Here is a 13605-nt window from a genome sequence, read left to right as displayed (position 1 = left end):
CAGCACAGAGGTGAGACATAGAAACAAAGATGGGTTTGTTTGGGTTTTCACAGCATATTCCTAGAAAAAGGACCTCAACTTAATGAGGTGTTGCAGCAGCATCCTGAGTCAAGGCAAGCATGGGGTGCTGGTGTCTGCAGATGAACTGGTGCTGAGCTGCAGGCAACCCACAGCAAAGGAACAGGAGAGCAGAGTAAGGCAGGGAACCCCATGGTTTGGCTTGTGACTGTAAGCATTGGGAATGCAATACCCCAAGCAAGGGCTATCATCATGGGCCTCTGTGAACCTTAAGTCCAGGCTCCCTTGCCCACCATCAGCAAGGTGCAGACCTGCCTTTCCTGGACACTCATGGACAGCATGGCCTCAGGAGCCCACCCAGACCAGGGATATCTTTCTTCAGCACAGGGGCTGTGTTCCTCCTGGCAGGGATCAGAAGCAAGGGTAGGAAACCAAAAGGGATGCTAAAGACACCAGAAGACACAGAGAACAATTACCACAGCAATGACCAGGCAGCAAATTCCCCATCCCCAAGCAGTCCCGGAAAACCACAGTGAGATTAGGTCTGCCTTACCCTCTGCCAAAAAGCTGGCCGGGCGCTGCCTTGCATCAAGCTGAATGAGATCAGCTTTCTGGTCCTGTTAAGCTTCATCAACTGGCCCATATTGCATTATTTAAAACCATCTTTTATTAATCTACCACAACTTTTCTCACTTGACCTCTAGCAAGTCACTTAACCACTCTGAATGGATTGCACTGGCTTCATCCCCACATGATGCCGGCAGTGGTGAGAGGGACGAGCCACAACTCTGTTACTGCTTCTGAAATATTCTAGATGCCAATAGACTAGAATGATCTGTTTGACAATGAGAGCGCTGGATTTACCCTCACTCTTAATGGGAGGTCTTGTCTAAACATACAGGTCATACTGCTGGGTAATGACTATACTTGTATTTAGAAAACTACTGCTAGGATATTGTACATACTTTTAAAACAAGCTTACTGTCCCCAAAACCAATCAAACACTGGCTAAAATATCACCAGTGCCAGCACAAGGGCCCAACACAAGCACTAAAATATTGGGAACTTAGGGGAATGTGTCCCCAGCTTGGACCCTTCCAGTGTCCATCATCTCCCATCAGTAGCCCCCTGGACATGTGACTGGGGTTGCCCACAGTACCACGTTGCCAAGACAGAAGACTCCAGGTGCCCCCGACACAGTGCAAGCTGTTCTGAAACCCTCCCTGTACTGTGGGAGGTGGCAGAAAGCCCGTGCATGGAAGCCAGGACAGTGATCTGTGCCAAGCCAGAAGCAGAGGTGCCAGGAGAGCAGAGTTTATGGTCTTGGGGTTCAGGCTGCACTGGGACTAAGTTTTGAGGATCTGCTTTTGAGACATGGGCACCTAAATTATGTTTATGTCATCAAAATTCCCTCTACACGCATGCAGGATCACAAAACTACAGTTGAGAAGGAGTTTGGGAAATAATCTAATTCATTGTCTTGCACCAGCAGATAAAGCCCTAAATCTTTCCTAACCCACCTTCTGCAAAGTGTGGTCTAGCATGAGTGCTGGGCTTCAAGATGAAAGACTTCAGTACGGCTTCATCAATTTGTTCCTGCTGAGGAAGCAGCCTCAGCCATTCAAAGTCCTCTTAAGAGCTCGCACAACTTTCACAACTTTCACTGGCACATCCCAGCATTTTTATTCCTCGGTCCCCTTTTGAACATCCATATGTGTTGACCACTTGCTGTGGCATGCAAGATCTTCACAGCAGCAACGTTTCTGCCTGATGTGTGAGGGTACTACCCAGTGTCAGCTATGTGGAGGTGGAATGACCCTGAATGTGGCACCAAGAACACTCAGATACAAGAAAAGCGTGGTAAAAGAAGGAGTAGACCTGGCAAAGGTGCCCTTGGCAAAACAAACCTATATATCCCCCTCATGCCCTAAGTGGCTGGAGAGAGCCCACAACTGGCCTTGCCTGTGAATCAAACATGTTTTAACTTCCACAAAAAATTCTAAGTAATTCAACTAAGTAAGTAATCTTGTGCTAACAAATGAAACTGTATCTAGTCCTGCAGGAACAGAGTGGATTTATTCATCACTCTATGTTATAAAGCAACATCAGGCTATTATAGATAAAGCATGACACTGTAAAATTGATCAGATATCTGAATTTGGTTTATAAATATGATAATTCCTCTCTCTTTTATAGGGAACTATCAAACCCTGCCAGCAGGAAGGCAGGCAGGGACTGCAGCTCCAAGCAATCTTCGGTTGGACCAAACCAAGGGTCATTTTTTCAATCTCCACTCACTGGTAGGAGGATATTGACAGCAAGACTATTTCTAGTTAAGTATCTACTGCCAGGGCCCAGCTGCTGATTTCTGACAGCTACATAGGGAGCCTTGGGCAGGAGAATTGGGTGACAAAGGCAGAAAGCAAGGACTTAATCCTTCCAAAGGTGATAAACCCTTTATAAAACAAGTCAAGCCCTATCCAGGGGAGAGTTGTAGGGGACCACAGAGGGGGAGGCAAAGCTCATTTTAATAGCAAAATAACAGACAATAAAGAGTCCAACCATCACAAACTGACCAGCATGATAAATGATAGGGCAGCAGCAAGTGGCCCATGACTAATTTGCAAGACTGTCCTTGAAGTTCATAATGAAAATCCAGATATTCTGGTTTATCTGGAGGTATTTAAAAGTTGTGGCACTTAGAGACATGGTCTAGTGGTGGACTTGGCAGTGCTGGGTTAATGGTTGGACTTGATGATCTTACAGGTCTTTCCCAATTTAAATGGTTCTAAGACCCCAACAGAATCTCAGCAAACCAGGCTCACCTGCCAGCAGGACTTGGAAACAGTGGTCCCACTCCCTCTCTGGTGAGGGTACACGGGAGCACCAGGCTGCACAACTGGTGGGGAATTAGCTGCCCTCCTTCAGGTAAGATGCCATTTTTTCTACATCTTTTCCTCTTCAGGAGGCAAGATGTAATTATTTTGTATGAAGCATTGTTGTTTGCTGCCCAGTTTGTTTTTGGCTGCCCACTGCCCTGAGAAATGAGAAGCATGAGAGAAAACCCTTCTCCACAAAGCCTCTTTCCCCACTGAAGATGAATGTGGCAGAAGAGCAGGGGTGATACTGAAGTGGTATCTGAAGCCCAAGTAGATGGGATAATAGTAGATGAATAAGCCCAGAGAAAGGAGGACCAGGTTCACACACAGGCTGACAAAGACATACATCCAAGAGAAATTTAATTCCTATCCACAGATGATGCTTCTGTGTAACTCTGATCTTTGAACACTCCCTGATATTCAGAAGATGTTCTAGCTTTACTGCCCACATAAACATCCACTGGGGCTTCTATCTGGGGGGAAGAGGGAACTAAATATTTAATTTCAGTCTATTTCATCAAATATTTAATCTATTTAATATTAATTAAATCTTGATCTGAATAAACAACAGCTAAAAATTCACCTCTTCCTCCAAACATCTGATAACTTGAACATGTCAGTCTATGCAATCCCAAGTGATATGGCAATTAATAAGAGGGGTGGGTCCTATCTTTATATTGTCAGTTACTGGAATTGCTGTGGTGGATTTTTTCCTCATGTAGCATTTCAGGCTGGATCTCTTTGCAGCTGGGTGTACAGTGGCATCATCCAGTTTACACCAACCATTTCCACAACCTGTTTCACTGTGTCTCATTTTCCATGGACTTCATTTGTAGCCCCACAAGTATGTGCCCTTCTCCCACTCCCAGATATGGTTGCATCCTCAGCAGTCAGAATCCATGAAGATAAAGTGATGAAAAAAGCTATTGGGCTCAGGGCAAATAAAATCCAGGCCTCTCACAGATGGATGTAGATGGCGTGAATCATTTCCCAGTGCCTTGACCACCTTCCTGACACAATTGCACATCTCACACATCACTCAGAAGAATGGCCAGGAACAGGTATTTCTGGGAACAATAAGCAGCAACTACAACAGGAGCAGATAATTTCCGATGCAAAGGATTTAAGCCAATAACACTGGGCTTTAAAGGTGGTTGCCACCATTGCATCTGTTGCTACAACCATCTTATTTTACTACAGGAAACCCTATTTGGACCAAATCCCACTCATACCAGCCAGAACACATTCCCTAATTAGGCTCTGTAGAGCCAACAGTCATGAAAGATTGCCTTGCATCCAACACTGCTTACCTTGCTCTCCTCAGTGCATGCCCAGCTCAGCAGAGCAGCACTCAGCTTTTCTTTTCCTCCCTGCTGCACCATTTCAGAGCCATCTCACCCAAACTCTGACTGGTGTCGATGAAAGTAATTATACTGCTGTTCAAAATGTATTGGATGTACCTTCATTATCCTGAGACAGCAACGCCAAAGGCCCTACAACGGTAAATCTTTCAAAGTAAGCAAGTCAGGTGATTCCATTTAAAGTGGCTGTTTTAACTCTTCTGGCCCCACTAAATTTTGAGGCTGGTTTAAAGCCTTGAGATGTTTTGGAAGTAACGAATGTAGGATTATTTTCAACTAACATCTCTGAAGTTTAAATCTTTGGGTTGTGCTTAGGTTACAGGTCAAGCCCCTAACCAAGAGAAACGAGGAGACTCCACTCTCACTTGGTGGACTGGAGTCATGTCACTGCTCTGTATTTTGAGTACCTCCTGGAGAAAAGTGATCATTCTAGTGATGCACTTGTAGCCCCCTGTGGAAGTGTGCCCTGTCTTGGTGACAGCACAGCAGAGAGGAAGAACATGGAGGGCTGTGTTTGTGACACGGAAAGGCTGCACAGCACCAGGCACGGCCATGCCTAAATTAACAGGAAGCTCATTCTGGCAAACCTTATTCAAAGAGCCATTTCAAGTAAAATATCTGCATCGTGAAACCAAGAACAAACTCAGCTTTACACAGAGAGGACTTATCACTAGATTACCCCCAGGGATCATGACTGCAGGAATAATTGCTGGGAAAGGGGAGGCTCCAGCAGGGTAGAAATCAGCAGTCAAGCTGCCAGGTCTGCCACACACAAGACCCAGCTCTGCAGGGTTTGGTCTGCAAGAGGAATAGTTTGTCCAAATTTTCCTGGTGGCAAAAGTTATTCTGGTAATAAAAATCCAGGATTTCAGTCTTTTAAAAAGTTCAGTCGATTCAGAAAAGCAAAAGGTTGGATGCAGTGTCTTAAATATTTACCTACACATTTCTTTTTTACTCAGGGAATCTTTCAGTAACACCATAAGGTTTTCAATCTTCAATGAAAGCTTTGCAGCAACTCCACATGCGCAGATGAAGACAAAGCAGCCTTCAGCAGGAATTATTGTATCAGAGATGTCCAGTGGTGAGAAGCTCATTCTTTTTTTTTCTTTTTTCTGTGGAGACCAATTGAAAAACAAACAGGAAAAAGGTCATAAAGTCATGGTCCAGCAAAACACAACTGTTTCAATCAGCAAAGGAGCAATCAATTCCTCCATGTAGCAGCTGATTTAAAATAAATGTTTCTCATGTCTGAGAGTGAACCCTGTAGCAGGTCACACAGCTCTGGAGGACCTCAAGGCTGCTCCTCCAAGCGCAGTGCCCTAGGCTGTGCCCAAACCAATGTGGGCCAAATGCTGCAGGCATTGCATGCAGGAAAGCAGGGATGCTCACATCAGCTCATCTCACGTCCTGACAAAACCTATTCACCCCATTACTCTCACGCACACCCAGTTGCTGGTTCTGACTCAAGTATGTTTTTGAAAGCCATCCAGACCTCCCGCTGCAGAGCATGGCTGACAGGAAACACATGTCAGTGGAATTTCTCCATTACTGCAAAAGGCACCGTTGGCCCCAGGAAATCCCAGAGTGCCTAATGACCCCCAAACCTCCTGGGGAGGGTTCTTCCTCTTCACTATTCCCTAAAATCTGCTACAGGCCGCTCTCAGAGCCACAGGAGAACAGGACCGCAGATACAAGCCAGCACGGATGCTCTCTCCTAACTCAGTCGATAGAGAGTTGACAATCATGCTAACAGACTAACCTAGAGCCAGCTTAAGCAGTTTTAAGCCAGTTTAAGCCAGCAAGTTTACACCTTTGCTGATGACACCTATGTTCAAGCAGGGGAGATGCCTTCCTGCTCCCTGTTATGGTTAGTTCTCCTGTGTCTTTGTTGGATTTGGGTGCTGAGACCCATCTAACATCTGGATATGAGATGTTGTCCTCAAACACTGGTGGTCCTCCTTGGGAAATGAGTTCTCCTGGGGGATAACTTAAATGGCCAAGAAAGTCCCCCAAGAAGGAAGGATGTTGAATGACCAGCTCAAGCATCAGCACCTCCAAGACCTCCCAACATCCCCTGTCCCACAACAGCAGGTCTCCTCCTCTTCCGCTTGCATCAAACCGCCCTCCAGGGACCAGCCATGGTCTGACCCAAAGAAGACATATTTTTTGGTGCTCCCCCACAGCCCTGTTCACTACCCCCTCTGCTCAGCCTTCATAACATTTGGGAGTGTGCTGTGACCTTGTACAGCACTACTGCAGCGTGACCCCTAACTGGAATTTCACCTGGACTTCCCAGGGCTAAGACTAAAACCCTTTCTGTTCACAGAGCAGTCGGAATCTGGTCCTGGAGCATTTGTGAGCTGAGCGAGTACTAGCGGCTAATGCAGGGGGTGGGCTGACACTAACCTTGCTCTCTCTTCATTTCTACAGCTTGGGTTAAGGCACAGCAGACACAGTTACAAGCATTTCACAAGTCACAGAGGTGTTCCTACAAACCAGCTGCAAAGAGTGATTCATGATAGAGGTGGTGAGAGGTCCAAGTGGAGCTCCAAGTGGAGCTGTCTGCAGGGCACTGGTTGTAATAAAGGAGCAATCTCGACAGACTTTGAACTTTTCCAGTGGTGAAAGAACAGGAAATGTTAAGAAATAAGACAAAGAGCTTCCACTGATAAAAGCCACACGGGCAGTGGGGCCAGCCACCCAACCCAGAGGGAAGCAAACCCTAGAGAAGCGGATGCAGGGTGGGACTTATGGCACGGGAAGGCTGATGGACACAGACTGAAACCCACAGAGGCTCCTCCAGGTCTGGGAAACTCATTTCGTGGAAGTAGAATGATTCAGGCCAAGTCCCTCCCTTGCTGGAACATTTTGGAGAGGCTCCTCTATGTGATCAGCTCCTTGCTCCCCAGAGAACAAGAACCAAAACTCCACAGAAACAAATGCATATATCAGTAGGCTCAGGGGGTCAGGGACAAGCCCTGGGCAGGCAGCCACAGGTCTCTGCAAGGGCAACCCTCCTGCTATTGCAGCTCACCCCTGGGGACGTTTTAGGACACTTGCCCCACATACCAACTCACACTGAACTCCTCCTGCATGTCCTTTGTTTGGCACCTTTGTGTTCTCCTCGGGGGTCCCCACACAAGGGGTAGAATGCAGGGTCACCCCACACAGGGGAGTGGTGGAGAAATGCTCTGCAGGGCAAAGCTGGCAGTGACATCTCTGCCTGCTGTTTGCTGTGCCAGCCTGGATGGCTTCACCCAGTGGGGGAGGCAGGTGCCCCTCCCCACCCTCACACCATTAACCTTTCAGCCCCCAAATAAAAGGTTATAAAAAACCAATCAAAGTTCATTACATCCCTTAACGTGTCATTTGCAAGGGAATGAGCTGGGAGTGATAAGGCAACTTTCTTCTGCATGGGAGGGAGTCAGGAGAGGAAAGGGGAAGAACTGAGCATCTGGACCTGTCAACGGTGATAGGGCTCAGCCCCACAACGAGACAGGGCAGGCATGGGGGTGAGCAGAGCTGGACATAGATATGGCAGAGCCAAAGGGAGCATCCCAGAGAAGCCCACAACCACATGATCACTGGCTCAGCAGCAGCAGGACTGGACCTCACCTACCAAAGGGAAAGTGACAGTGGTTTCACACCAGCACTTCCACCACACAGCCCATGGTGCCTGAGGGCCACTGAGACTTGGATGTGCCCATCCCCAGCAGGTGTAGAGGGTCCAGGACACAGCCGAAACCAAAATGACCAGCAGCTCAGGGGAAATAAAATAGAAGCCTTAGTCAGAAGACAGCAAAGGTAGTAGGAGATGGGAAGTTCAGACATTAGTCACAAGCACAGGCAGGCAGCTCTGCCCTGTCAGATTCAGGGAGCCGCTACACCACACAGAAGAGCCCAGTGAGAATTTCATTTGACTGGGCTGAACCATGAGGGCATGAGGCTGTGGGAAGACTACAGCTCTGGAGGCATTATTTCAGGAGTTTGCACCTTACTCTTCCTTTTGATGGAAAATCAGGAGCAATTAGACATTTCAGCTGTGTAAAGCTTCACCAACTGAAAGCCCAGCAAAGCCCCAGTCTCCCAGCCGCAAACCCAACAAAGTATTGTCCATATTCGAGATTTGGCTGCAGAGACATCAGACAGCCAGAGGGATGGGCAAGTGTAACAAATGGCTGCTGGATCACCTCCTGTCCCAGGTACTGACCCGATGTCTCCCACAGGGTCTGCTTTGTAAAACCCTCCAAGGCCAGAGAGAGGAAGGAGGACACTCTACCCGAATCAAGCCCCCCTGGCCTGCAAAGGCCACCATGAGATGAGCAAGATGTTCATCTCTGGGCCACCATTAGGTGCCCTACTCCCAGCAGTGATGCCTCCTGCCAGCCCTGGACCCCTCCCTGATTGCTGAGCACCTCCAAATGCAACTCCAGTGGCACTCGCAGAGTGGGGCTGCGAGACGAGCAGCTCCAGCATGGGGCCCTGGTCAGTCATTTCCTCGCCAAATAAGAAGCATACCAGGGAAACAGGATGACACCAATTAACCCAACAGTGGGAAGAGCAGGTGCCAGAGCTCCCAGACAGTTACATGTGCTGCCGGGCAAAACAAAGCCCACACTAAAGCATTCACAGGATTGACACCTTTAGTGTTCCCCACCTTTGGAGTTACCTGGCACTTGTGGCAAAGCTGAAGTTGATGATGAGCAGACCTTGGCATCCTCAGGGAGGCAGATAGCCTCAGAGAAGCAGTTCCACGTTTGGTGGGAGAACAATCCCTCATCACCTCCTGCAGGGAGGGTCTTGGCAGCCCTGGTATAAGGTAAAAGAACCTGGCTGGCTGGCTCCTGCAGGCTGGAAACAAAGCCCCACTCAGACACTCCTGCATACATCAAGAAATGTTTCCTTCCAGCCTAATCATTTCTAATCCCATCTGCAAGCTAATTATTAAAAACCTTCACAACTCAAGAGCTGTAAACACTGTGCCAGGCAGGCGTCCCCAGCAGTAGTGCCAGGCTGCATTTCCAGGAAGCAAATCACACCCTCAAACCCTGAGCTCTTTTCTTTAAGAAACACGTGAATGCTCTCACTGTGGCACAAAGGAGGAGTGGAAATAAACTGAAAAAATATTAAGGACTCATTTGTTATTATGCCACTGCACAATGAACGGAGCCATTGTTTCCTACCTGGGCTAACAATGCCTTTTCAGAAAACACAAAGCACTTTTCCCCCCTGTCCTTTAAAAAATGTCAAGACCAAGGCTGCTGGAGGAACAGTGAGCAGTTCGGAAAATAAAATACAATAAAATAAAATAAAGCAGCTAACAGATTGTTCAGAGGGTTTTCACACTTGATCTGTAAACACTCTTTTATTTAATAAAAATAATCATCCATTATAGCAACTTCTGCTTGTGGTTTGGTTGGGTGGGTTTTTTTTTTTACATTAAAGCACAGTTTATTTGCTTTCCTCACCTCTTGAGGATTCAGTTCTGAAAATGCAAGTGAATGTAAACATTGCTTTCCAGGTCCCAAGATGCATCTGAGGACCCTTGGAGTTAATTACAAAGTCAAAAGAGAGAGCAAAATCAACAGAACACTTCTCAAAAGTAAAAAGGTATTTTTAAAGTCTCTTCCATACGACTCCAGAGAAGGCAAATTCATCTTATACATGAAACTTACACAAACTTTGCTTTGTCCAAACAATTTCTATGACTTGTCAGTATTTGATAAAGCTGTTTTCATAACATTAAAATATTTGCAGACTCATTTATTTTTAGAAATAAAAAGTTTTTCCTATAAGTGTTCTCCAGAAATTTATTCATGGCACAAGGATGTTAGATTTGTTCTGTCCACTTCTGTTTTGTTTTTGGCTTGGGGTTTTTTTGTTGTTGTTTGGGTTTTTTTAGCAGAAAAAGCTGAAAGCCATTTCAGGAAAGACTGTAAAAGCAGTATTAACTCTCTCTCCTGTTGCAATCTCACAATATTTACACATATATTTAAAAAAAAAAGCTTAATTACACTATAAAATACTGGAAAAAATGTCAGTTAGGTTTCCCACTTCAGAGTTTTGCCCTGTATAAGACTGAAAGAGGGATGCCTTAATATGTCCTAGAAAAATGAGACTGGCAGGTTAAAAACTGAACTTTTCCCCCTCTGAGAAAGACGGAACGCCCATTGTGCACAAACCCCCTCCTCTCTGCAGGAAATCCCACAGGAGTTAAACTACCACAAATCAACACAGATGAGATAACTTGATATGCAGAGCCCTGTTATTTGCTTTGAAATGTTATCTATTTACAGTTGAGGTGGAGGAAGCAAGTGAGCATCGAACACATTTCGGTGCTGCAGACTGGTATAATATCAAACAAGATTAACTCGTGGGGAGCTTGGCTGGGTCCCAAGCCTCACGTTGCAGGGGAGATAGTCTCGGTTGCCTGGGACATCCCTGCCTGCACAGCAAAGGCACCGCTCCATCAGGGTCTGCTTTAATGAGTAACGAGGCAGCAGTTGCCATCTCAGCTGTATTGTATCACAGGCAACACAGCAATCAAACAAAAACAAGTATGATATAAAAAAATAACAACAAAAATAGCCAGTCTGGTGAGGTCTGTGATCCTAAGCTTTATAGCCAAAACACAAAAAATCACATTGAAAATTTTAGTAATATTATCAAACTGTCAGGTAGGGGATGGCTCTAGTTGTTCAGTGGTTTTGAGAAAAGGGTTTTTCAGGGGGTGGGAAGAGAGAGACTTTGAAGGTGTCAAAAATTAAAGCATTCACAGTTTCAAAGCTGCTTGCCTTACAAAAATTAAGACATTCAAATTCAAGAATACAATACTGTATTTTACAAGGGGGTCAAAATTCATACATATACAACAGGGAAAAAAAGATACAACAAAATAATAAAGCCAACACCTCTGGTGTGGCATACTCCCTTTTTGTTGTTCATCTCACAGAGCTGCACACTGTTTGTCTTTAAAGAGTCAAACTGAGCAGTCATGAAAATATCCACTGAGAGATTCTGGCAAAAATAAAAAAAAAAAACTAACAAAATAAACCAAGCAAGTCAAAGGCCATCCTCCCCTGGAAAGCCAAATGCCACAGCTCGGACCTTCACTTGCCTGCTGCTCCTCACTGCTGCTTCCCAGCACTTCCATAGGCTCCTCTCAGGTTTTAAAGGCTTCCTGCTCACAAGCTAAAGGAAACCATCCCATGCAAGCACAGCCCGAGAGAGACATGCTTACTCTCCTACAAAGTCTTGATTAGTCCTGCCCACAGCAAAGGCTCCTTCAAACAATCCTTTTCCTCTCTATCCTGCAGAGGATCCTTTTGAAGGCCCGCCTGAAGTCATGGTTGAAAATGGTATAGATGACGGGGTTCAAGGAGCTATTGCAGTAACCGAACCAGAAGAAGAACTTGAAGAGGGTGTTGGGCACGGAGCAGCTCTCACAGACGGCCATCAGCGTGTAGGTGAAGAAGAAGGGGAACCAGCAGATGACAAAGACCCCAATCACCACTGCGAGTACGAAGGTGAAGCGTTTCTCCCGGTTCTGCCTGCCCCTCCACCGGGATCCTTTGGTGTTCCTCTCCTCCTCCGTCTTCCTGGGCAAACTGTCCCCAGGCTTAATTTGGCTCAGCTTAGTCTTGGTCTTTCCTCTCGACGGTCTCTCTGACTTCTTACACTGGTTGTTCTCCTGGTGCTCGGAGGAAGAGGTCTCCTCCATGTCTATGCCATTGACCTCTCCCTCCTGTCCACCGCTGCCTCCTGCCGCCTTCTCCCCGTTGAGCTGTGCTGTGGCTGGCAGGTCCTCCTTGTCAGTCAAGCCATTCTGCTTCTTCTCAGGGCGCTCTGCTCGCTTGTTCGGTGGTACCCTGGTTCGCCTCTTGGCTATCTGGTAGATGCGCACGTAGACCAGGATCATGATGAGGCAGGGGGCAAAGAAAGAGCCAATGCTAGAAGAGATGATGTACCACTTCTCATCATTGATCTTGCACTCTGCCACCCCCTGGTCAGCCTGCTGCCCGCTCTTCTTCTCGATGGAGATGAGTGGTGGGAAGGAGATGACAGCCGAGATGACCCAGACGATGAAGATGATGCACTTGATGCGGCGTGGGGTGCGCTTGAGGTTGTACTCGATGGCTTGTGTGATGGACCAGTAACGGTCCAGGCTGATGGCACACAGGTGAACGATGGAGGAGGTGCAGAACAGCACATCCAAGGCCAGGTAGATCTCGCACCAGACTTTACCAAAGTACCAGTACCCCATCACCTCATTTGCCAGTGAGAAGGGGATGACCAGTGTGGCCACCAGGATGTCAGCCGAGGCTAAGGAAACCAGGAAGAGGTTCTGGGGGGCTTTGAGCGCCCGGCTGGTGAAGACAGCAATAATGACCAGGACGTTGCCGAAGACAGTGAAGAGCATGAGCAAGCCGGCCAAGCTGATGAGAGTGATGGTGGTGTGCAGAGGGTACGGCGTGCCCCAGCCCGGCCCGGCCCCGCTGTCGTTGAAAGTCCCGTTGCTGCCGGGAGGCGGGTAGCCCTCCTCCTCCTCCAGCTGACGCTGGTACTCCATGGAGGAGAAGAAGTGGCCCCTCTCCGTGAACGGGCGCTCCAGGTTAAACATCAACGCCGGCTGCGCGGACACCCCCGCCCTTCGCCCCGGCTCCACCCGCGCCGCGCCCGGCTCCAAGCCCGACTCTCCGCGTCCTACTGTGCCGCCGGCCGGGGCGGAGCGGCGCGCCGGGGGCCGGGGGGCTGCGGGCGCCCACCGCGCATGCTGGGCGCTGCCGCCGGGACCCTCCGAGCGCGGCGGAGCGGGGCCGGGGCTGGGACTGCAGCCGCCGCGGCTGCTCTGCCTCGCTCGCCGCCGAGCCGCTTTATAGCCCCGGATCGGGCCGGGGCTGCCGCGTCAGCCCCACGTGGGGAGCTGCCCCCGGTGCGCGCACACGCACAGAAAAACCCACACTCTCATGCACACACACAGACTCGCACACCGCGCACCCGCGCCCCGACACGGACACTCGCGCCCACCGCCCCCTGCAGCTCCCCTCGCTCGGCTCTCACGCCCGCCCGCTCCGCGCACACACCGCACCCGCTCTCCAAGCGGCCCCGCCTGCTTTCGCACCCCCGCTCGCCCCCGGCTCCTCAGCGCACACACACGCACCCCGCGGTCCCCGTCCCACGGTGTCGCCCAGCCCGGCTCCCCGCCCCGCCCGGGGAGAGGAGCGGCTCCCGCTGTCCGCGGGGATGGGCGTGCGGGGGGCGGCTGGAGGCGACCACCGTGCGGGCGGCTGCGCAGCCACCGCGGGGGAGCCGGGGGTGCCCCGAGCCGGGCTGCGAGGGGGTAAAAG

The 13605-nt window shown here is 48.8% G+C and overlaps 1 protein-coding gene across 1 annotated transcript; it reads right to left on the bottom strand.

The window, feature by feature from the left end:
* Positions 1-9586: 9586 nt before the first annotated feature.
* Positions 9587-13082, bottom strand: ADRA2A (adrenoceptor alpha 2A). Its single transcript, XM_027647929.1, has one exon. It carries the CDS (start codon positions 12876-12878, stop codon positions 11544-11546), a length of 1335 nt encoding a protein of 444 aa, XP_027503730.1. The 5' UTR covers positions 12879-13082; the 3' UTR covers positions 9587-11543.
* Positions 13083-13605: the final 523 nt, after the last annotated feature.

This window comes from Corapipo altera, unplaced genomic scaffold (genome assembly GCF_003945725.1).
Source record: "Corapipo altera isolate COAL_440 unplaced genomic scaffold, ASM394572v1 56, whole genome shotgun sequence".
In the NCBI taxonomy this organism is placed as follows: Eukaryota; Metazoa; Chordata; class Aves; order Passeriformes; family Pipridae; genus Corapipo; species Corapipo altera.
Note: the sequence above shows the minus strand (reverse complement) of the source record. Positions and strands in the feature narration are given on the sequence as shown.